Source organism: Chrysochloris asiatica, unplaced genomic scaffold (genome assembly GCF_000296735.1).
Source record: "Chrysochloris asiatica unplaced genomic scaffold, ChrAsi1.0 scaffold00004, whole genome shotgun sequence".
Taxonomy (NCBI): domain Eukaryota; kingdom Metazoa; phylum Chordata; class Mammalia; order Afrosoricida; family Chrysochloridae; genus Chrysochloris; species Chrysochloris asiatica.
Window position 1 is genome coordinate 6,935,635 of NW_006408522.1, and position 24,549 is coordinate 6,960,183.

The following is a 24,549-nucleotide window of genomic DNA, read 5'->3' on the forward strand; positions in this document are numbered from 1 at the left end:
CACTTATAGCATTGTACCTCATGACTGATCTGGATATGTTCTTTTTGACGATGAATGCAACACCATTCCTTTTCAATTTGTCATTCCCTGAATAGCAAACCATGTGGTTGTCAGATTCAAAATGACCAATACCAGTCCATTTCAGCTCACTAATGCCTAAAATATCAATATTGATGTGTTCTATGAATATTTTTCTTTAAAAATAATTTAAAATTATACACTTAAAGACCGCCATCCAGAGATAATGTTTTCCTCTGTTTATTGTTTATGAAGACATTTCTACCCACTCTTGATATTTTTTTTTTTTAAGTGAGATCTATAATTTCATAAAAGTGCTTTTTAGCCTAAAAACTGTTCTGTGTTCAGAGATATGGAATGGACTTAACTGGAATTTCAGAGCTCTGGCTGGAATTTGTAAATCAATATGGAATTGGAGCATGAGTGGGGGAGGGGGTAGAAGATAAGTAACCAATTTGTGTTTTCTTATTACCTATTAAGCACAAATCCCCAGTAAGTAGTTCAAAGGGAAAAGCAGCATAAGCCATTTCCGTTCCACAAGGAAGGAGGTGCCTAAGAGGAGAAAACGACAAACAGAATCCATCTACAAATATTTCCTGGTTGAGTCTGACTATAGGACAGCGTAGAACTGCTCGATACAGTTTTCAAGGGTGTGTACTGTAGGCTGAGCACTAGACTGCAAGGTCAGTTTGAACTCCAAGTTTGGCAGTTCAATCCCACCAGCTGCTCCTCAGAAACCATATACAGGGTTGATATGAGTTGGAACCGACTAGACGACACTTAAGAACAATCTGTACTGGAGCAGACTGTTATTACATCTTCCTCCAGCAGAGTGTCTGGTGGGTCCAAAGCACTAACTGAGCAGTTAGCATCTGGGTACTTAACCACTGTACCATCAGGTTTCCTTTGTTCCGCACACTGCATGGAAAGTAACAATAATATAGGTTCTCTATCTCATGGGATCAAATGAACAAGAGCAACTCGGAAGGTTAGACAGGATTCTTAGGGGGCAGTTGGGTTTATATTAATGGGGGAGGGACAATGTGGTGGCTCTGTGGGCTAAGTGAAATAAGTCAGACACAACAGCACTAAATATAGTCTGAACCTTCTTATATGAAATACCCAGAAGAGGCAAATACAAGGAGACCACAGCAGGTTCCTGGTTACTAGGGACTGGGGAAGACAAGAAATGTCTAGTGGGGACAGAGTTTCTGTTTAACGTGATGAAAATGTTCTGGATACAGACAATTGTGATAGTTGCATAGCATTGTGAATGGAATTAATGTCACTGAATTGTACACTTAAAAACGGCTACAGTGACAATTTTTGTGCTGTAGCACTGAACCATAAGGTTGGTTTGAACCACAAGGTCAGGGGTTCAAACACACCAGCTATTCCTCAGAAACCCTAGACAGGGTCACTATGAGTCAGAACTGACTCGATGGCACTCAACAGTAACAACGTATTTCCCATGGTGAACCATGCAAAGGAAAAGAATGAATGTAGGGCCCTCCATCTGGTATACTTCACCTGCCTCGGGGAGCTTGACTGACTCACTGCCTTTGTTGGGTTTCTGACTAGAAACCAACCCAACGGAGAACACATTGCAAAGGGTGCCAAGGAAGTCAAGCAGAAGGTGCCAGCATCTTCTTGCAACAGTGACAACCTAAGGCAATCATTTTTACGTGGCTCTGTGGGCTAATGAGTCAGACTGCAAAGTCGTTTGAACTGCAGTGTCAGTGGTTCAAGCTCACCAGTTGCTCCCTGGAAACCCTATACAGGGTCACTATAAGTCGGGATCAACTCGACGGCACTTAACAACAACAACTCAGCTCTAAACCCATGAGTGTGGGGACTCCTTGTCAAACTGCTGAAAACCAACTGAGAGGCAAAAGGTTTGTTTTTTTAGTAACTAGTCTCTAGTTCCCTTCTGTATGTCACCACCAGGGGGCCTCCAGGTGCCCCAGAGTCAGGACACCAACTACATTCCTCTGGGGTCTGTGTTCCCTTCCATAACTGGCTTTCACAAGGCCAATTCATTTGTTTTCCTTCTTCCCCCAATTCCAAAGAGTGAAGAGCATGTTCCAAGTCGGAAACTGTAATTTTTAAATGATTAAAAAAAAAAACAAAACAAAAAACTGGACCTAATGAAAAACATCTGAACTTAGATACCTGCAAACGTCATCTGCCACATAAGAGGGTCTTATGTGTGTGTGAGGGGGGTTGGGGAGGGAGAAAAAAGTGGTCAAGGGAAGGCTTTATATGAGAAACAGCTGCTCCACAAACCAGATGTCCCCTCACCTCGCTGCCCGCCCCCCCCTCACAACCACCACCAGGGGAAAGCACTCACTTACAGGAATAATCACAGACAAGCCACTAAGAGGGAGGTGGGGAGATGTGTAAGGAGCCGTGGTGGTACACTGGGGAAAGTGCTTGGCCACCGAGTGAAAGGTCAGCAGTTCAAACCTTCAGGTCCTCCATGGAAAAGGTGTGGCTGCCTGCTTCTGCGAAGATTTATAACCTTGAAATCAGGTCACTAAGAGTTGGGTTTGCTTTTATTGGGTGGAGGAAGGGGTGGGCAAGTGGGGGAAGGGGAAGGGAGATGTGAAGATACATTTTTTCCCAGTTCCCTAGTTGCTCTCACTATTGTATGAAACTAAATTACACAGCTAAGAACAAAGGAGGCAAGTCAAGTGTTTTCAAGGGAACTGTTTGTTCTGACACAGCCTGAATCCCCACAAAGAATAACAATGCAAGCTGAGAGAACTGGAGGTAGGCTTTAACCAGTACAGTCTGGTGGCGCTGTGGTAAGGCACTGCACAGATAACCACAAGGTCATAGGTTTCAATCCAGCAGTTACTCCCTCTGAGGGAGAATGATGAGGCTATCTGCTTCCGTAAACACTTCTAGTCTCAGAAACCTTCTAAGGAGCTTTTCTACTTTGCCCTATAGGACTGCTAGCAGTGGGGACTAATCGAGGACAGTGGGTACTGTGAGATCTTAGGCACTGAGGGCTGGAAGAAACTTAAAGAGGGTGTGGTAATATACTCGTGCTGGAGGAACACCTAGAGACGCTGAATGGACCTCTCCAACGTCTCGGAGCTGTTCTTGTTAGTAGGTTTGGAGCCAGCCCCCAACTCACGGCAGCCCTGTGCCCTCCTGTGATTGGTTGTGGATCAGACCCATGTGACTCACAGGATTGTCACTGGTGGATTTTCAGATCATCCAGCCCAATGAAAACTGGTTAGCAACATAGTAACACACAAGCCTCCACTGGACGGACAGTGGTGCCGGTCAGTGAGCTACACTGACCAGAATCAAGTCTGGATCTCAAAACCCACATGGAAAGTAAGAACTCCCACCCCATCTCAGCCCACCTCCCACCAACACTGAATGAGTCTAGTATTTAAGCTTAGATTGGAATTCAGGTCTCCTGACACTAGAAACTCCTAGAACAACCATTGAGCTTGAGGGTTTGAGGTTGGGGATGGAATCAAAGACATGAAAAAACAACAACAACAAGCAAATGATCAAAACAAAGTTTAAAAATAATAAAACAAAGTAGAATTAAAGCTAGGTACTTTAAAACTCACTAAGCTGCACATCTTGAAAAGCCTTCCAGTTATCTTCATTACCTAACGTTGTTGGTAAGTGCCGTGGAGTTGGTTTCCAAGCATAGTGACCCAGTATAGGGTTTCAGAGGAGCAGCAGGTGGGTTTGAACTGCTGACCTTGTGATCCACAGCACCACACCCCTCACAATCACACACTTACTCTCTCATGCTGTCAGCTCTCCTATACTATATAAAAATCCTGCCAAAGACGCTAAGAAAACATGCCTGTCCCACCGCAGGAGCATGAAATACCCCTGGGGTTCCAAATACAGGACTGCTAATGTAAGAGCTGGACTCCTGGTGTGGCGCTGTGGGCTAATGCGTCACACTGCAAAGTAGTTTGTACTGCAAGGTCGGTGGTTCAAGCTCACCAGCTGCTCCTTGAAAAACTTGACGGCACTTAACAACAATAACAATACAAGATCGTTCCAAGCTGCTGCTTCAATTTCTCTACACATCAGCATCCAATCACTGGTTACCCAACAAACCAACCGCAGTGGCCTAGAGCAGAAATTGTGGTGGGTTACCCACTTCTCAGGAAGTCCTGGTATGGCACTGTGGGTTAATGCACTGGACTGCAAGGTTGGTTTGAACTAAAAGGTTGGCTGGTCAAGCTCACCAGCTGCTCCTTGGAAAGCCTATACAGGGTTGCTATGGGTTGGAACCGACTCGACGGCACTTAATGACAACAACACACTTCTTGGAGTCTTGGTGTAGCACTGTAGGACAAGCACTACCAACCACAAGGTTGGAGGTTCAAACCCACCACCCACTCCTAGGAAACCCTAGACAGGGACCCTGTAAATGTGAATCGACTTGATGGCACTTTACAACAATAACTCACTGCCTTGGGTAGAAACATTTGGCAAGAAGGACAATCGTATCATTCAAATTCATGTTTTAATACAACTTCCTAAGCAATTAAAAAAACCAATGCCAACGCCACCCTAGTCATCCTAAATGGAAGCCCTTCTACATGAGAACATATTGAACACACTAAGAATCCATCTAAACAACATCGATGGCAGACACAGAATAAGCACAATGCCTGTGGAACAATTAGTGGAGCACTGTTTTCTTCTTTATCCTTCTTAGGATTTCCTGCTTTCCTTTTTTGCCCAATGAACATATACTACTTTTGTAACTGCAATGATATTTGAAGTACTTTAAAACATGTTAAGAGTGATGGCTGAAACAACATGAATCTGAATTAATGTCACTGAACTAAACATGTGCAGAATAGTGAAATGGCAAATATTCTGTTACATGTATATTACACCCCAGTGAAAAAAAAAGTTAAAAGAAAAATCTATTTAAGCCTTTGTGTTTACAAATGAATGGGGGCTTTAAGAGTGAGTGAATCCTTACAGAATAGGCTGAATAAGAAGACAGCAGATGTGGTTAGTGAGAACGTCACAAAAAAATGAGCCCGCTCTATAAAACACCAGAAGCTCTTTGATGACACACGAGGACAGCACTAGCTCTTAAGCTCAACAAAATCAGCATGATGTCAGGCATACCTTACAGATAGATGGCAGTGACACAGCTTGGCCACACATGGAAGCACCTTCGGTCCCCGTCTTACCTTGCCGCTGCTGCCAGCAGATTTTTCGCATTGGGGGCGCCTGGATCTACCGAGAGAGACTTGGCAGCTAACAACAGCTTGCTGGATGCCATAGAGATATTCTTGAGATTCCCTATCACTTGGATCTGGTCTTCTTTGGTCTGGAAGGTCAAAAGGAGTCAGAGTCATTAGGAGGTATTCAGAGAGCTGGCAGCCACAGGCTGAAATGGAAGCAAGTTATCGGCAGCAATCACATTAAGCCCAATTAGTCTGCAGTGGTCTAGCTCACAGACACACTGACTCTGTCTACCTGTCCCCACACAGATGCCCAGAGAGAGATGCATGCAGCAGGGACAGAAACCCATTACAAAGTGGGCCAGCCAAGAGCTGTGCTATCTCATAAGCGGAGGCATCAAAAGAGGAGATGGTGTGTGTGCGCGCAAGCACACAGATGCAGCAACAGGTCCAGCATCTTGCTTAACAATGCTGGAGTTGTCAAACAGCTTGTGTATCTCAGCCTGGCACAAACGCCACTGTCTTGATATTCAGAGCTGATTACATCCCAGAAGTTGCTGTATCAGGAGTAGGCACATTTCTCACCTGGCTGGCCATCTGAGAAACAGCCCTTTGAAGAGAACCGAGCAAGAAACACTCGGCATCTCTTTTAGGGAGTTCACAGGTGTTCAAGGAAAAAAAAAAAAATTCTGCAAGCTGATACTAGATTGGTCATGCTCAGTTGTTCTCAGCAAGGGGTGTTCATTGCAAGGAGGTAGTTTTTAATCATTTGACACTCAATTTTAGACACAGCTCCTTAAATAGACCTGTTGAATCTCACACATGTGATCTTTCACTCTGTATTCTTTACCCACATCCTAAGAGCCATCCTAGTCTCTTGCTAAACATTCCCCTCCCAGAAACCAAGTAAGATGATGGACTTTGCTGGAGGATCGTGGGAAAAGTGATCCTTCATCACTAAGATGTACTTCTCTCTCTCTCACAAACGCACACACAGACACACAAAGACATGCACACACTGATAGCGTCTACAGGCATGCCATTCCTGTGAGGTCATGGAGCTTCCAGAACAGCAAAGAGAATGTAGGGAGCTACAGCCTGCTAACAGGTTCCCTCTTCCTATCCGCCCAATCAGCCTCCAAGGTGGACAGTCCATCAGAGCAGAGAGGTCAAGCCCATAGTCACCTCCATACTCAGCACTCACCTGAGCCTGGCCAGCCATCTCGATGCCTGCATCGAGGAACTCGTCGAAATCATCACTGAACTTTCCGGAGGCGGCAGCCAGCTCTCCACTCTGGCCCCGGGCGGCGTGGACCACTTCCCCAGCAGACTGGTTCAGACCCGCTGCTGCCTGGTTCAGTTCGCCCTGGGCTTCCTGGAAAGGCTTTGTGCTTGGAGGTAGCTGCAAGGACAGAAAGCACACCCCAAAAGAAGGTAAGCTTTGCCCCAGATGGATAAAGGAAAGGTATAAATGAACTTCCCAGAGTTTCATCTGAGTCATCAAAACTAAAGGGTTCTGTGTGGTCTGAGACTAGGTTGAGTTTGACCAGGAAAAGGCAAACTAGCAGGAAAAAATAGATTCCCACAAAGGGGAGAACTCTGAAACAAACCAACAAAAACCCAACTGCTGTTGAGTTGATTCTAAGTCACGGCAAATCTCCATGTGTCAGAGTAGAACGGCTCTATGAGGTTTTCAAAGTCTGTGACCTTTCAAAATAGATTCCAGGCCTGTCTTCTGAGGGCCTCTAAGTAGGCTTGAACTGCTAACCTTTCAGCTAGTAGCTGAGTGCTGAACCATTTGTTCCTCCCTAACGTGAAGCCTGTTCCCCCAGTGCCTCTTTCTCCAGCCCAGAACTTCTCACCGAGTCCACAAGCAGCTTCTTGCTGGATTCTCCGATGCTTTTCAAAGCCACATCCACGTCCTTCTGCCCGGGGAGGCAATTCACACAGTTATTCAAAGAGTGAGACACGGCTTTGGCCACCTGAAAACACGGATGGAAAGAAGTCCCCTAAGAAAACAGTTCCTTGACGTTCAATGTAAACATTTTTGCACTCTGTTGGGATTGAACAGGGACAGTATGCAAAGCACAACTGAATGGGGATTCTGGCCCCACTTCCCAGAAGGCTCATCCCTAAAGATGTCAGAGAGGGCTGTCATCTGCCTGCATCTAGCTGACACTGTTGATTATAATAAAATCTCTTTGTCTAGGCCTCTCGGCCACGAGTAAAACTAGGGTCTCTCACTGGGGGCACAGCACGTCTTGGCAAAACTAGGGTCTCTCACTTGGGGTCTGTTAGTCACACCCCACAGGCCACTCCCTCACCTCCAAAGCTAGGTGAAGTCACAACTCTGTGACTCAAACACAGGCCTCTCCAAAATCAAGTCAGGTGCTAACACAATGCCTAATTCCAAGAGAGATGGAATCATCTCCCTTCTTGAGAGCCCTGCTGAGGTCACCGAGGTGGAGTTCCTGGGTCACAGATTGCTAGTCCTGTGGTTGATTTTTGCTCAGCAGCTGTCTAGTAGGATCATTCCCAACCTCAACCTGACCAGATTACTCAGAGCAAGCCCCAACCAACTTGGAATTTCCCAGGTGCTGCCTATTAGAGGTGCATGCGTGGCATCCAGGGTGTATTCTTTAGTATCTTAGTTAAAGGGGAAGGCATTTGGAGGCAGGGGTGTGTCATTCCCCTTAATTTAGATCATTTCCTTCCCAGCCCCTATGTTTTGAGTTTTGCCTGGATAGTGTGTAGCCAACTGGATTCATTAAGTCCTTATGACTCATCTGAAAGGGTAATTGAGAGAGTTAAAGACATCAAATGACTGGACAAAATATACACTTCGCCTCACTGGCTAAGAAGGGGAGTGCATAAGGTATACACAAGCCCAAAACAAACATGTTATGCCCTAACCTGTAAACATTCAAGGACAGATTTACATACCGTGGTCTACTCCCAAGTTCTCTTTGTTGACTGGGTTAAACACATCTCACTGTTAAGCAAAAGACAACTAGACAAGACACTTTAAAGTGAGTAATGGTGCATGCCCAGTATTGTTAGAGCACTTTGGAAGGTTTTGAGAGTACACCATTGAATCTAGGAAAAACAGTGCCCCCCAGACCGCCTAACCATGTGTCCACATTAACAACGATCCCAATTCCCAAAGCTGGGCCTTACCTGAGCTAGTCTCTGCTGACTGTCGGCATCTCCAGGGGCAATTAGGGCCTGTTTGGCTTCTTGGATGAGCATGGCCGAGCCCTCCATCACGTCTCGAGCTGAATCTAGCATGGCATGTGCAGCTGCAGGGTCACTGGTAGATGCAGCCACTCCACGGGCAGCTTGGGCCAGTATTTTCAGAGCTTGGGCTGTCTCTCTAGCTGCCACTCCTGGGGACAAAAACCCACCATTTAGAAGTCCCACTTTTATTTGGGAACTTAAGTCTTTAGACCAGGGCTCCCCCGAAAGAAGAGAATCCTATGGCAGTACAGGGATAGGGTGGGTTCCAGATAACTTGTTATAAAATCTGAGTTGATATCTTTCTCAAAGTAGTCCATACCACTGGACCTTGGCCAACTCAAGAGAGATGTTCAGAACAATCACAATGCTAAAAACAACTTCTCTGTCTCCCCTAGCTTTCTCTGTCTCACACATCTTCAGCGCTAAAACACCCAGCACATGGCAGAAGTACACAAACGGAACCAAGTTTGTGGGAGGTTAAGCTCACTTTTCTTTTCCAGTTGCTTTTCAGGACACATAACTTATATACAGAGTCCTAGTGTGGCGCTGTAGGATAAGCACTCGACCACAGGTCAGTTTGAATCGCAAAATCTGCAGTTCAAACTCACCAGCTGCTCCTTGGAAACCCTATACAGGGTTGCTATGAGTCAAAACCAACTAGACATTCAACTAGACAGCACTTACAGCAACAACTTACATACAGTCTTGGAATCCCTCTACAGGGTCACTCTGTGTTAGAACCAACTCGACAGCACTTAACAACCTACATACATTAAAATGAACCAAACTATACATGCGATTCAGTTATTATCTGACATACCTTGCAGGAAAAAGATGAGGATTTCTGCTCCCACAAAGATTTATAGCCTCGGAAACCCCAAAAGGGTCCCTGAGTCGGGGAACCGACTCCACAGCACCTAGCAACAATCACCACCTTCCAGATGGAGATATAGAAAGAACATTTCCATCACCTTGTGCCCTTCCTAGACAACACTTCCTTTACACCAAAAGTAATCACTAATCTAACATTTACCACCTTTGTTGTTGTGTTAAGTGCTGACAACCCTGTTCTGACTCATAGCTACCCTGTGTAGGGTTTCTAAGGAGCAGCTGGTGGTTTGAACTGCCGACCTGTTGTCCAAAGTCCAGCGCTGATCCTACAGCACCACACCATCAATGAAACAACAGGGACAAATTTAAGGGCTCCAATCCAGGGCACACACAGACTACCAAACATTGTGAAAATTACACAAACAAAAGAAGACAAAATAGATGATTGCAACATTCTGAAAATTAAAACCTTATGTGCATCAAAGCATTTCACCAAACGAGTAAAAAGGGAGCCCACAGGATAAGAAAAAATCTTTGGCAATGACGTATCAGACAAGAGACTAATTTCTAAAATCTATAGGAAACTACAACACCTCTACAAGAAAAAGACAAGTAACCCAATTAAAAACTGGGCACAGGACATGAACAGACACTTCACCAAGGAAGAGATCGGGGCAGCCAACAAACACATGAAGAAATGTTCACGATCATTAGCCATTGTTGTTGTTGTTGTTGTTGTTAAGTGTCAGTTCCAAGCCACAGCGACCTTGCATAGGGTTTCTGAGGAGCAGCTGGTGAGCTTGAACCGCCAACCTTGCAGTTCAAACAGCTTTGCAGTGGTACATTAACCCACAGTGCCACACCAGGATTCCTATTAGCCATTGCTGTTGTTGTTAAGTGCTGTCGAGTCGATTCCTACCCACAGCAACCCTGTATAGGGTTTCTGAGGAGCGGATGGTGAGTTTGAACCGTCGACCTTGCAGTTCAAATGGCTTTGCAGTCTGGCGCATTAACCCATAGCGCCACTAAAATAAAAACAGCAAAGAGATATCATCTCACACCAGCAATGACAGTGAAGTTCAAAAATGCAGAGGACAATAAATACTGGTGAGGATGTGGAGAGACTGGGACCCTCCTACATTGTTGGTGGGACTCCAAAATGGTCCAACCACTCTGGAAAACAATATGGCACTTCCTCAGAACGTTGGAAATAGAAATACCATATGATCTAGCCATTCCGCTACTTGGTATATATCCACAAGAACTACGAGCCATAACACGAGTAGATACATGCACACCAATGTTCAAAGCAGCACTATTCACAATAGCTAAAAGAAGGAGACAGCCTAAGTGCCCATCAACTGACAAATGGATAAACAAATTGTGGTACATACACACAACAGAATATTAGGCTGCCTTGAAGAATAACAAGGAAGCTGTAAGTCACCACATAACATGGATGAACCTTGATGACATTATGCTGAGTGAAATTAGTCAGTCACAGAAGGACAAATATTGCATGAGACCATTAAGAAAAGATACTCACATGAAAAGGGGGAGGAAAAAAACATCAGTGGAACTGCATGTTGTTGCTATTGTTAAGTGTAGTTGATTTGACTCTGACTCATACTAACCCTGATTTCTTAATTCTTCTCTTAATGGGCATTTGGGTTCTTTCCAGACCTGGGCTATTACAAATGAAGCTACCAAAGTTTTGAGTATGCATTTTGGTGGCAAAATGGACTCATGTCTCTTGAATATAAACTTAGAAGTTGAATTGTTGGAATCTTGGTATGGTGCTATAGTATAGGTGGTGGACTGCTCACCATAAGGTCAGCAAATCAAACCGACCAGCTACTCCTTGGAAAGTCTTTAAAGCCTTGCTTATGAGTCAGAATTGACTTGCTAGAATTTAACAACAACAACAAAGTATGTATGTAGCTTTAGAAGACAGTGCAAAAGAGTGTTTCAAGATTATTTTACTAATTTATACTGCGCAAGCAATTTGTGATCATTCTAGTTACTCTGTTGTTGTTAAATTGGTTCTGACTCATAGTGACTCTACATAAGGTTTCTGAGGCTTTACATCTTTGTAGGAGTAGAAAGCATCATCTTTCTTCTGTGGGGTGACTGGTGGGCTCAAACCATCAATTATTCAGTTTTTGTTAGGTGCCATCGAGTCAGCACTGATTCATAGTCACCCTCTGAATGACAGAATGAAACAAAACCTTATGAATAGCAGTAAAACAGCTGAATAGCACCAGAATATTGAATACTGAACTATGATGACAAGCTCCAGAATATTGTCAGATATAGTGCCAGAAAATGAGGCCCTCAGGTTGAATGGTGCTCAAAATACGACTGGGAAAGAAATGCCTCCTCACAGAAGAGTTGACAGTGATGATGCAAATGGAGAAAAGCCCTCGGGACCTTCATATGCTGATGGGGTACAACTCAAAATTAAGAGAAACAGCTACATACATCCATTAATATCAGAACATGGAATGTATGAAGTTTGAATCTAGGAAAATTGGAAATTGTCAAAAATGAAATGGAATGAATAAACATTGGTATTGTAGACATTGGTGGTGGTGGTGGTGGTGTGTCATGGAGTCGGTTCTGACTCATAGCGACCCTGAATAGAGTTTCCAAGGCTGTAAATCTTTACAGAAGCAGTAAAAGTCTCATCTTTCTCCAGTGGAATAGCTGGTAGTTTCTAACTGCTGACCTTGAGGTTAGCAGCCTGACTCGTAACCACTACACTATCAGAGCTCCTTACCCTAGGCATAAGTGAGTTGAAATGGACTAGTATTGGCTATTTGAATCTGACAACCACATGGTTTACTACGCCAGGAATGACAAATGGGAGGGCAATGGCATCGCATCCACCATCAAAAAGAGCATCTCAAGATCTGTCTTGAAGTACAGCGCTGTCTGTGATAGGGTAACAGCCACACACCTACAACGATTGCTCTCCATCTTAGCTACTGCTTGGCATGATCCAGTTTGGTTTTTTTCGTTTTCATTGAAGTTTCACCATTCTGATGGGTGTGTAGTTGTATTAACTGTTGAGGTATTACTTTGCATTTCCCAAATGAGAACTGATTTACAGCATCTTTTATTATGCTTATTTACCATTTGCTCTCCTTTGTGAAATGTTTTTACACTGAATTCTAAACAATGCAACTTGGTGGAAAACTCTGAATAGAAATGAAAACTTCAAACATGAGCTTTAATACACAGTACCTAGTCCTTGACACACCCAAGGACAAAGTGAAGACTGAACACGCAGAGTACATGACAAAAAAAGAAATCTAAGAGCCACAGTACGACCTGGGGGCTCATCCCATTAAACCAATTTACAGGAATTTCCCCAGCAATGAGAAGTATCTTCACAAACACATTTTTAGAAGCAGCGCCAGAGTGAGGCCCAAGCTTAGGATCTCTGCTCAGTGCTCTTTGGGACAAAGAGTTACAAGGGCTTCTCATTAGAATATAAAACATCTGCATGGAAAAATACACAAATCAATGGCTCTCACTCACTAAACCTAGAAACAACTATTTTCCAAAGGATTTAGCTGGATGGTCTCTAGGTGCCTGTTGAATGTGGCCCTTACCAGCAGGCGCTTTAGCTGAGTCGGCACAGATGCAGTAGGTGGTCCTCTGGTACTGAGGATGAGGCTCCGTAACACTATGAAGTGTGTGCAAGGCCCCAGGGCCATAAAACAAGACAGCTTTGCAGCACTGCAGAGCTGCTAATCTGTAAATATTTAGTAAGCCACACGGCTAGGACATAACTCTACAATCTAATCAAGGCAAATTGCAAAGCTGCCAGTCTACCATTTACGACACAGCACTTCTAAGGGCGACTTACAGAATGAATGCAACTTAAATAAAGTAGGTTTTGGTTTTTATAGCAGAACAGTCCAGAAAAGAAAGCATAAAAGTAAATAAAGTTAAGGCGACTGAGAGGACCCAGGAGAGCAGAAAGGCCACTCGATTTCATGTTGACGCTCTCGCCCAGAGCTCAGAGATGTTTCTGCACAGAAGAGCACCAGGTGTGGCGAAGACACCCTTTTAGACTACTGCCTCTCTCTGGGTCTCAGTTTCCCACCAATTTTAGGAGAAGCTGGTATCCCAGCTGTGACCACTGAAGAGTCTAGGCTATCATTCCTAGATCTCTCTTCTGTCTTTCTGCTATCACATAACACTATTCAATCCTTTTCACTTTGAGTTGTATCTGAATTTGGGCGAAGAAAACATTGATCATTTGCAATTAGAAGACAGATGTTTATGTAAAAATCATGTAGTGATGAAAGGATTCATTTCTATTCATAGTCTTTCACCAAGCTCCTTTATCTGTTTGCTGTTGTTAAGTTCTGACCCATAACAACCCTTTATAGAGTTTCTTAGAAGTGACTGGTGGGTTTGAACTGCTGACCTTGTAGTTAGAAGTCCAGTGCTTAACCCACAGTGCCGCATCAGCACTCCATTTAGAAGTCAATTTAAAAGCATTTCACAAAGGAAGGCATCCAAATAGACGATTTCAAAAAGACAGAAACCAGAAGAGCTAAATTCCAGATGCCTAAAGCTGTCCAGTTCAAACAGAATAAGGGGTTAACTGAATGGTTTAAAATCAGGAAAGGTGTGCATCAGAGTTGTATCCTTTCACCATACTTATTCAAATCTGTATTCAGAGCAAATTATCTGAAAAGTAGACTTTATGAAGAAGAATGTAGCATTAGGAATGAAGGCAGACTCAACAACCTGTGATACGCTGATGGCACAACCTTGCTCATGGGAAGACCAACTAGGCGACTTGAAGGATACAGCGTACAGTATGGCTTGAACCTCAATGTACACAAAATGAAAATCCTCACAAATGGAACAATAAATAACATGATAAATGGAGAAAAGACTGAAGGTATTACAGATTTCATTCTATTTGGATCCACAATCAGCATTCATGGACGCAACAGTCAAAAAATCAAATGACGTGACTGGCTTACAAGCTTTCAAGAGGGGACCTAGATCCTGAGGGCGTGGAGGAAGGTAGAGTCTCCAGTGAGTGGTGTCCAGCCTGTCCAGTAAGGGCTGATGAAACGAAATATAGGTGGGTCTCTTGTGATACAATGGTGAATAATTGTTATTAGGACTGATTGTGAGAGTTGGAAATCTAAAGATGGACATTTTGTAACAAAGAGGGGAGTGATTAATTTATCAGTCTAGGAGCGGAGGACCCTGGGACCATCAATGGAGAAGAGCAAAGAGCGGAATCCTACCCAGAGAGGCAGTGAGGCCTGGGATGGAGGCAGAGAAGACAACGTCAAGAGATGGTGGGGCTGGAGGCTCGGGATCAGGAGATGGAAAGGGGCTGAGGACTGTGGTGGTGGTGGGGCGCATGTAGGTTTACAGGGTACACCCCTTGGTTGGGTGAGGATGCGTGGACAGAATGACAACTATGCCAACGAAATGATGGATGATGGAATGAATGTAAAGCTGATGTTCTCCCATGTAGACTATCACACAATTCACAATAAAACATTAAAAAAAAAAAAAAAAAGATTTACAGCCTCAGAAACCCTGTGCAGGGTCAGTATGAGTCAGACTCGACTTCATAGCACACCACCACTATGAACACATAGTTATTGAATATCTAATATGTGTATTAGAAACCGGTTGCCTGACAGCTGATTCTGACTCATGGTGACCCATTGTGCATAGTGGTGTCTTCCAGGGCTCCCAATGAACTGTCACACACAGGCCCCATTCCTCTTGATTGGGATGCATATATACAAGAACAGGCAGGCCATTAAAATTCTTTCTCAAAGTTTTGTTTATGTTGGCTAACAGGGAAAAAAAGATACCACGCCTCTACCTTCTCATATCAACAGAATGAGTGTGTCATCTTTCCATCATCTCCTAAAAATGAACGTGTGCTGAGTTCTGAAAGCTACGACAAAACATGAACACTGAGGGGTTTTTTTTTGTTGTTGTTTATTATGTATTACAAAAATGTCTTATTGTCAGATTGATTAATAGAAATCTCTCTTTTCTTTTTCCAATGTTTTGTGTTTCTTTGAAATTAAATGAACAACGTAAACAACAACAACAACAAAATCAAATGACGTATTGCATTAAGAAAATCTGCTACAAAACACCTCTTTAAGGTGCTACAAAGTAAAGATGTCACTTGCGGAGTAAGTTGCACCTCACCCACGCCATGGTATTTCAATGGCCTCATATGTGTTGGAAAGCTGGACAATAAATAAAGAAGACCAGGAAAGAACCTATGCATTTGAATTATGGTGTTGGCGAAGAACATTAAAAGTATCGTGGACTGCAAAAATAACAAATCTACCTTGGAAGAAGTACAACCAGAATGCTCCTTAGAATCAGAGATGGTGAGACTTGGACTCACTTTTGACAAATTATCAGGAGGAACCAATCCCATGAAAAGGATATCTTGCTTGACATAAGTAGAAGGTCATTAAAAAGAGGAAGATCACTTCCCCTTCCCCCACCCCCACAAGAGATGGACTAAGACAGTGACAGCTACAGTGGGGCTCAAACCTGACAACTGTGAGAATGGAGCAGGACTGGGCAGTGCTTCGTCCTGTTGTGCATGGGTCTGCTATGAATTGGAACCAACCTGAAGGCACCACACCACCACCAAGGTTGTCCACCCCAAAGGTTTTCAACTGAGGACTCACTGTGAAATCTCAGAGCATATCAAGGACACTCTTCAGATTGATCAGATGTCCCCAAAGGGGAATCCACACTATCGAAAGGATGAACAAGGCCACTAGGGGCCAAGAGAGAGAGCCCAGTGACCAGCTGAAGCTGAACATGGCTGAATTCACAACAACATCCTCAATAGTAATGCGGTACCTTGAATTTACTTGATGTGACTTTTCTATCCGAAGTCTTCTTAATTCCCACTAAATGATTGTGTTGTTGTTGTTAAGTGCTGTCGAGTCTGTTTGGACTCGTAAGTGACCCTGTTTAGGGTTTCTGAGGAGCGGCTGGTAAGCATGTAAATAAGGTAGACAGGACTCTAAGGCTACCATTGCTTAGTTTTGCCCTCCAGCCAGGTTTCAAAGGAACCATCTCAGAAGCAGAGATGTAAGATCTCAGGACCATCAAGAAGGAAGAGCATGAGTGGAGCGTGAGATCCTACCTAGGAAAAACAGCAATGGCAGAGGCGGTGGCATGGCGAGTCTGGGCAGATTCGGGTCCTAGGCCATAGACTACAGCAGAAGCTAAGGGGCCACAGGGCTGAGAGGGTGAAGGTAAGTGTGAGGCATGCCTGCAACATGGCAGACAAAAGGTGTTCTTGACTAGAGAACTGCTGCGTCATGAGTTGGTTTCGATCCTGAATTGTACCCTGTTCACTTCCCTAATAAATCTCCTAACTATGAGCATTGTTATGAGTTCTGTGTGGCCATGTCAATGGACTGTGGAACCCAAAGGTGAAGCAGAGAGCACCATGGGAGGGATGGTTGGTGTCAGAATCTGGGAAAGAAGATACAGGGTGGAAACAGGACTGGCCTCCACTTCATAGGAATCAGCCTTGGGCTGATTCTGAGTTTGGCTCTCTTTCCTCATTGTGAAGCCATGGTTTCCATATGGCTTTTCCAAGTAATCACTGGCAAAATGGGTATTCTATCCAACTAACACTACTGAGGCCATTTTGACTCAGAAGAACCCCACTGGACAGAGCAGAATTTCTCCATTGAGTTTCCAAGGCTATAATTTTTACAGAAGCAGACTGCCACATCTTCCACTCACTGGTTTGAACTGCTGACCTTTCAGTTAGAAGCTAAGTGCGCTTAGCCACTATACCACTAGGACTCCTTTCCTAGTAAATGCCACCCTTCCAATGAAACCATCCCTGTGCCAAGCACACATCACAACACTAAAGATACTCATGGGGAAGTAGTCAAGCAGACTTGTTTCAATAACCATAATCCTTGGAAAACACAGATTCCTTTCACAGTCTTAACTGTCATCGGCCTCAGATTCAGTGACAGAGTCTTAAGAGGAAACATGAGTGATGTAAAATGTAGAATTCCTTTTACCGTTGTTCTTTATCAGAATTCATGTAGATTATTGATCAAAATAGTATGGGGCCATACAGCAAGCTCACAGAGTAAGAACCAGGTTATAGCATAGATTTTCCATCTGTTCCATAGTAACTGAAAAATGTTCTGTCTTGGTAACTATACTCAGCCATAAAGAAGTGTCTTTTGTATTTGGCACAGGCCAAAACGCTCAATCGACAATAAAATGCAACTCAGTGGTTAACTTCTGAATATTCCACACATTTGTCTGTGGACAAGGGGATTGAGACCCAGGGAGCCATTGTCTATATTTATTCTCTTTCCTTGTTTCTCACTTATGTTTCAACTTTTCAGCAATTGCCTTCAAGGAAAGCAGTGCATGCTCTAAAACCAATGGATGCTTCTTAAGTCCCCACCTCACTTGAGTTTCTGGGCAGCAAATGACTATGAGTTAACAGTCTCTGACTCTAGGGACATTCCAAAACTCCTGCTGATCTTGTTTCCCCATGGCTCGATGTTCTCACTTCTTCCAAAGGTTTATATTGCTCAGTCTTCTTAAATAGTAGGGTTCTTTAGGGTTACAACCAGTAAAACATTTTCTCCCTCGACCACTTTTCCTAGGCAAACTTATTTAACTCCATGGTTCCTATCGTTATCATGTGACTATTTCTCAATCTGTATCACCAATCCAAGAGCCCAGGTAGTTTAGTGGATTATGAGACAGGCTGCTGACTGCAAGGTCAATGGTTTGAATCTACCAGTCGCTCCAATGGATAAAGATGAAACTTTCTGCTCCTGTAAAGACTTCTTGTTGTTAAGGATCTTCGAGCTGGTTCCGACTCATAGCGACCCTGTACAGGGTTTCCAAGGAGCGGCTGGTGAGCTTGAACCACTGACCTTGCAGTTCAATTTGACCTTGCAGTCCATCCAGCGCATTAACCCACAGCATTACACCAGGACTCCCTGAAAAGACTCAGAAACCCTATACAGGGTTGTTGTGAGTTGGAACCTATTCAGTGGTACACAAATACCACCACCCTATCACCAGCCCATCAAGCTCTAATGAGTTTCAGTGACCAAGGTCTAGCTGCCTAATGGGTGCCTGTACTTGGATACCTTACAGCCATGTCAAACTGACTACAATGAAAGCTGAACTTGGCATATCGGAACTCCACACTGGTACACACAGCTGCCAACAGTCCTGTGTTCCCCATCACAGTGATTCATATAACTAATTCTTCACTCAGTTATCAGTCAAGACACTTAGAATTGTCTCTGTCACCTTCAACCCTGTCAATTTCTTACCCACAACCTGTCAGTTTCTCATCAGTCACCAATAACTGTCAAGTCTCTATTGCATTAATCCATCTCTTTCTTTCCACTTCAGGCCACTGGTGGTGGTGGTGATGTGCCATGGAGTCAGTTTCGACTCACAAGGGACCCTGCACAGGGTTTCCGAGGCTATAAATCTTTAGAGGAGCAGAAAGCCTCATCTTTCTTCTGTAGAACGGCTGGTAGTTTTGAACTGCTGACCTTGAGATTAGCAGCCCAGCTCGTAACCACTACGCTCCCAGAGCTCCATACTGCAAGCCATTACCATTTCTTATTTGGATTAATTCAACAGCCTCCTTGCTGGTCTCCCTAACTACAACTTTGTTTCCCTCCAATCCATTTTGCACATGGGAGGTAGGCAATCTAAATTATATCCATGGTGGGAACGCTTCAAAATTTTCGAGTGGCCTTAGGTTAATTCTCAATGATTTAAATTGGCTATGAGGTTCTTTAGCATCTGACCTACAGTTCCTGCCTACTCCTCAGCTTGTCTTTCAACTTGAACCTTTCTCAGGTCCTTTAGTGAGCCTTCTTTTCTCTTATCCCTGGGATGTACAGATATTCTGTTCTTACTCCCACAACCACCTGAAAAGTGCCCCACAAAGAAAATTGTGCTGCTTCTAGAACATCTTTTTCAAACACTTACTGGACCTTCTGTCATCCTAGCTGTTACCAGTTATCCTACGATGCAGCTGGTAAACCAATGTTCCTCCACTAAAGATGCAATTCATCAGCTATGCAATATCTGGCAAGGTTTCAGGAATATGTGGCAATGCAGAAACTTAAATCTCTCATCTTCCCTATGCTTTGTAAGCACTTACCCATACTTTATCTTCCCCTAGAATGTTAAAGGAGTCCTGGGTGCTGTAGGATAAGCCCTAGACAACATGGTCAGTTTGAACTGCAAGGTTGGTGGTTCAAACTCACCAGCCACTCTTTGGAAACCTTATATAGAGTCTCTATGAGTCAGAACCGATTTGAAGGCACTCAACAACAGAATGTTAAAGAAGTCCTAAACAATTCTCAAAACGCTGATCAAGTGACAAGTCTGTCCTGAACCTTTCCTTGGTCTCCCATGAGGAAAGCACCCTGTTTCTTATGATTGTAGGCACATGCCTATTACAAAGAGTCTGCAGTGATGCAAATGGTTAAGTGGCCAACCACCAGCTGAAAGGCTGGTAGTTTGAACACACCCGAGGCACCTTCAAAGGCTAGCATGGCGATTGCTTCTCAAAGGTCACAGCCTTGAAAGGCCTACGGGCCACTTCTCCTCTGCAGACAGGGGTTCCCATGAGTCAGAATCAACTTGGTGGCAAGTGACAACAACACACCACACTGAAACAACAATCTATAACCTACTCCTCCCCACCTGTACCTTTCAGTCCTTCAAGCTTTCTTCCAATAGCTCCTAGTTCTGAGTAAGATACAGAAAAGTCTGAATTGTTCCATTTCAGCTGTATATAGACTTTCCACTCGGCCGACTTCCCACTATGGTAACATTTCCTGTCTTAGGTGAGTTTCTGCTTTTCCTATAGTCATTAGTTACACAGTCTGTTCCTTGTACAGATTTTTGTTGAAAGGACCTCTGGTCTTCCTGGTTACTTGGCACCTCCAACACTAAAACTCTCCCAGAGTTGTTCTTTTTGCTTTTTGCTTTTTTAAAAGACTTTTTATTGGGATTTGGGTGAAGGTTTATAGAGCAAGTCGGTTTTCCATTCTACAATTCATACATGTTTTGTTTCGTAATACTGATCAGAGCCCCCACAATGTAACAAAGCATGGGTTATGCCATCTCCCAAGGCTTTGCAGCACACATCAGTTGGCTTCTTGTTGGCTGACCCACATCGGGTATCTGGTTTAATTGGTTACCACTCTTCTGTTTCTTTCCATCTCTGAAAATTTCATGGACATAAGATGTTTTTCCCTCACCTCTCCTGTTGTCTTTGATTTTTCAAAATTCTTTTACTTTAGCAGGATTTCAGGACTCAGAAGTAGTCCCAGGAGTCTATGCTATTGTTTGCTTATATTCTCATGGAGTTTTGGTGTGGCACTGCAGGTTAATGCGTTGGATTGCAAAGTAAGTTTATGCTGCAAGATCGATGATTTAAGCTCACCAGCTGCTCCTAGGAAACCCCATAGACGGTTTCTATGGGTTGGAACAGACTCAACGGCACTTAACACCAACAACAACATACTCCCATAGGAGTGACCCAGACATCATTTGGACGAGTACTGTGTCAGTCTGCACATGGCTAATATCAGTCCCAGAACAAAATGCTTGGGAAATATGCTGAACTGCTAAAAGAAACAAACAAAATAATGAAGCAGCAGCAGCCACGTTTCTCATGAAATCAATAAAATCACCACTCCCTCCTCCCCATATGTCCCCCCCCCGGTGGTCTGCACCTGGCCATGTGGATGTGGCATCAGCAGGTACAGGGAAGCTCACCTGTGTAATGTTCATTGCCTTGGGCAGCACAGGTCAACAGCTGCGCCATGGAGGAACCCACTGCTTTCGAAGTGCTTCCCAGGTCCTGAGCACATTTTTCCAGCTGTATGAAGAGTCAAGGGGGAAGAGAGCTTACAAGAAAAGCACCACCCAATGATGTGACAGCATCCATTAGAAAGATAGTGCAGGCCCCGGGTGAGGCTCGAGCCGATTCCCACACGATACATGCATGGCACTAAGAAGCATCAGGCTGATGCCAAGGAAGGAGCCCACACTTTAGAACAGACCAACCTGGGTTATTTCTGGGTTCAGAATCCTTCACCCTCACCTGCTAATTCCTCGCTGTGTGAGGTGAGTGTGTTACTGAAACGCACTCTCCAAGCCTTAGTTTCCTGAGGACCTCATAATAACACCGGGCTCAGAAGGTTTTTTCAGAGAATTAATGTAGGTACTCGACAAATGCTACCTATTAGTATTATGCCATTGGAAGGTAATTTAGAAAGTCTGTAGCAAATCCTTTGCAGGGGGAATTAATTATGTCTTGGCAGGAAGTGGGCAGACACCCAGCTGTACCACCTTCCTGGCATGTGGGACCATTAACATTGTTCAGTTTGATCGTTAGACTTTGAGGAGTTCCAATAGAAAGGAAATGCAATGGAAATCGAAGCTTGGAGTGTGGTAAATGAGATGATGAGAATGAGCAAGGTGCTGATTTTTCATGAACAGCGTGTCATCTTGCTTGGTAAATGGAATAAATAATTCAGAGAACAAAGTCGTTAAAGGCCTAAGGTACGAATAATGATTTGATTACTAGATGAGGACATTTTGGATGAGAACTCCAAAGCACACAGCAGGAGTCCAGAAAGATCTCAGAGAGGAGGGTGCAATGTTAGCCCTGGGACCCGTGACCCAGAGAGGCAGGACCTACCTTCAAATCAAATGGAGAGCCTGGTTCATTACCACCAGCAATTATGTTAAAATGCAATTTACACATTTTTAGGGGGCAAACAATTTTTATTTTAAATTATGTGGTTGTTACCTGCATTGTAGCTGTCTAGCTGTTTTATACAAAGGCCGAGTTCGAGCCATGCCAGCCTGTCTTGGGTTTCCTGGAGTACAGGAGTTTGCAAAGAGGCATCTGGACCACTTTGCAAAGCTGCTGGGCCAGGAGCCAATACTGACTATCACCAGCTGGGGAACCTTAGATAAGTGACTTAACCTCTTGGAGCCCTAGTTTCCCCATCCTTACAATTAATGGTAACTTACTTAGCAAATGCTTTCTGAGCACTTCCTATGCACTGGGCAGGGTTCTATCGTGAATTAGATGCCCCAGATGTCCTGGGGCCACTGTAGGATAAAGCAATAGACTGCTAATCACAAGGTTGGCTGTTCAAACCCACCAGCACCCAGTGAGAGGAAGATGGTGACCTTGTTCCCATAAAGATGTACAGTTTTGGAAACCTATGAGAGTTCACTATGAGTCAGAACCAAAGGGACGGTAGTGGCTTTGAAGTCCTTTTTATATTTGAAAACCCCTTCATTCATTCAAAAATGGAATTAGTGATGGGTGATGAAGAGCATGGGTTTTGGAGATCTGAATCCACACTCTGGTTCTGCCACTAAATGGCAGATGTCACTGGGAAAAGCAGTGACAACTTCTATACTGTTTTCTCAGCAACAAAATGAGATACTCATAAGGTTATTGTCAAGATAAACTAGACTGTGCATGTTCAGTGCAGTGCCTGATTGATGTTGTTGTTGTTAAGTGCAGTCGAGTTGGTTCCGACTCATAACAACCATGTATAGAGTTTCCAAGGAGTGACTAGTGAGCTTGAACCGCCAACCTTGCTGTTCAAACTGACTGCAGTCCATGGCATTAACCTGCATCGCCGCACCAGGGCTCCAGCTTCAATATGTAGTTGTTGTTGTTAAGTGCTGTCGGGTTGGTTCCAACCCATAGCGACCCTGTATAGGGTTTTCAAGGAGTGGCTGGTGAGTTTGAACTGCTGTCATTGTGGTTCAAACCCACAGCACCACGCCAGGAGTCTAGTTTCAATATAGATGATTTAAATTTAAATTTATTAATAAATTTAAATCATCTATAGTTTGATGTAGATGATTTAAATTTATTATGTTTGATAGCTGAATAAGAATAAAGATTTATTAATGACTGACTTTAGTATGTTGTTAAGTCTGTCAAGTTGGTTCCGACTCCTAGCAACCCTGTATCGGGTTTTCAAGGAGACACTGGTGAGCTTGAACCACCGACCTTGCGGTTCAAACCGACTCTGCAGTCCAGTGCATTAACCTGCAGCGCCACACCAGGGTGTGGTAACAGACGCTTCAATAAGTGATAGTATTTCTTCAGCAATGGTCATGAAAGGAGGGACAGAAAAGTGAGGTGGATTTATATCCTGACATAGCATCAGGAGGTATCATACTATGATCAAATTAGACTTCTTTTGTCAGAATTCCACTTGAGATGTGTGCCTTTACACCGTAGGAGGGGCTTCAAAAAGTCGATGGGAAAATGCCACTGTCTGTTCATCCCATTTTCCATGAACTTTGTGAAGCCCCCTCATATGAAAGGGCCTTAACATTGCCAATCCCAGGGCTTTGCATTCTGCAAATGTTTTTTTAAAATATGACTGTTTAGACATTTTATGAGATTACAACTTCATTGCCGACCATTTTCTAGATAAGATATCTGATATGCGAGACAAGACCTGTCTTATTAGTTGATGATCTAGCTGGATGCAAAGACTAGAATTCCTGGTTCCAAACCTAACGTTTCAGCAGCTGTACTGTGGATTCTCTGCAGAAATGCAGGAGTAGCTACAAACACTAATATTTATTTTGTTTATGAAGAAGTGGGATAAACATTCATCAATTCCGGCTCAATTCCAGGGAAACCTCAGGAAAATACACGGAAAACCAGCACCCATGGCCCCTTAGGCTGATCTCTGTGTTAGCGTCATTCTAAAGAAACGTAGGTCTTCTAGGACTTTACTCAACATGCTTGAAATTCAGGTGCACTAAACCCAACTTCTTAAAAAAACACCTTCATCTTAGCTTCACTGAAGGTAACACCCTCAAACCCCAGCGGATTCTACAATCTTACAGTTTCCCCTGGAAGTGGCTTCAGCTGACTCTCCACAGCCGCCATCTTGGCATCCTGCAGTTCATTCTTAAGGGTCTGCACGGTGTTCAGAGCTGAGTCAATTTCCATAGGACCACAGGCTTCATGGGCCTGTGGACAGAGTTAGAATATGGCACAGAGTCTGCTTGGGAAAAGGGCCCCTAACAATTTGCAACATATGAAAAACCATTCTGGGTCTACCCTCAAATCCCTCCCAGTTAGTAGAAGGAAGCAGGAACAAAAAGAAGTATTTCTTTCTTCCTTTTTTTTTTTAATATTTTTTTTTTT

The 24,549-nt window shown here is 43.8% G+C and overlaps 1 protein-coding gene across 1 annotated transcript in view; it reads right to left on the reverse strand.

Annotated features, from left to right (window-relative positions):
- The window catches only part of TLN2 (talin 2), a 229,757-nt gene that overhangs the window by 128,058 nt on the left and 77,150 nt on the right, over positions 1–24,549 (reverse strand). Inside the window, exons 24-29 of the mRNA XM_006831575.1 lie at positions 24,244–24,372; positions 21,123–21,225; positions 8,388–8,596; positions 7,073–7,192; positions 6,415–6,612; positions 5,217–5,356 (exon numbers count right to left, since the gene is read on the reverse strand). Coding sequence (XP_006831638.1) covers positions 5,217–5,356; positions 6,415–6,612; positions 7,073–7,192; positions 8,388–8,596; positions 21,123–21,225; positions 24,244–24,372 — 899 coding nt within the window. The remainder of the gene's footprint in view (positions 1–5,216; positions 5,357–6,414; positions 6,613–7,072; positions 7,193–8,387; positions 8,597–21,122; positions 21,226–24,243; positions 24,373–24,549) is intronic.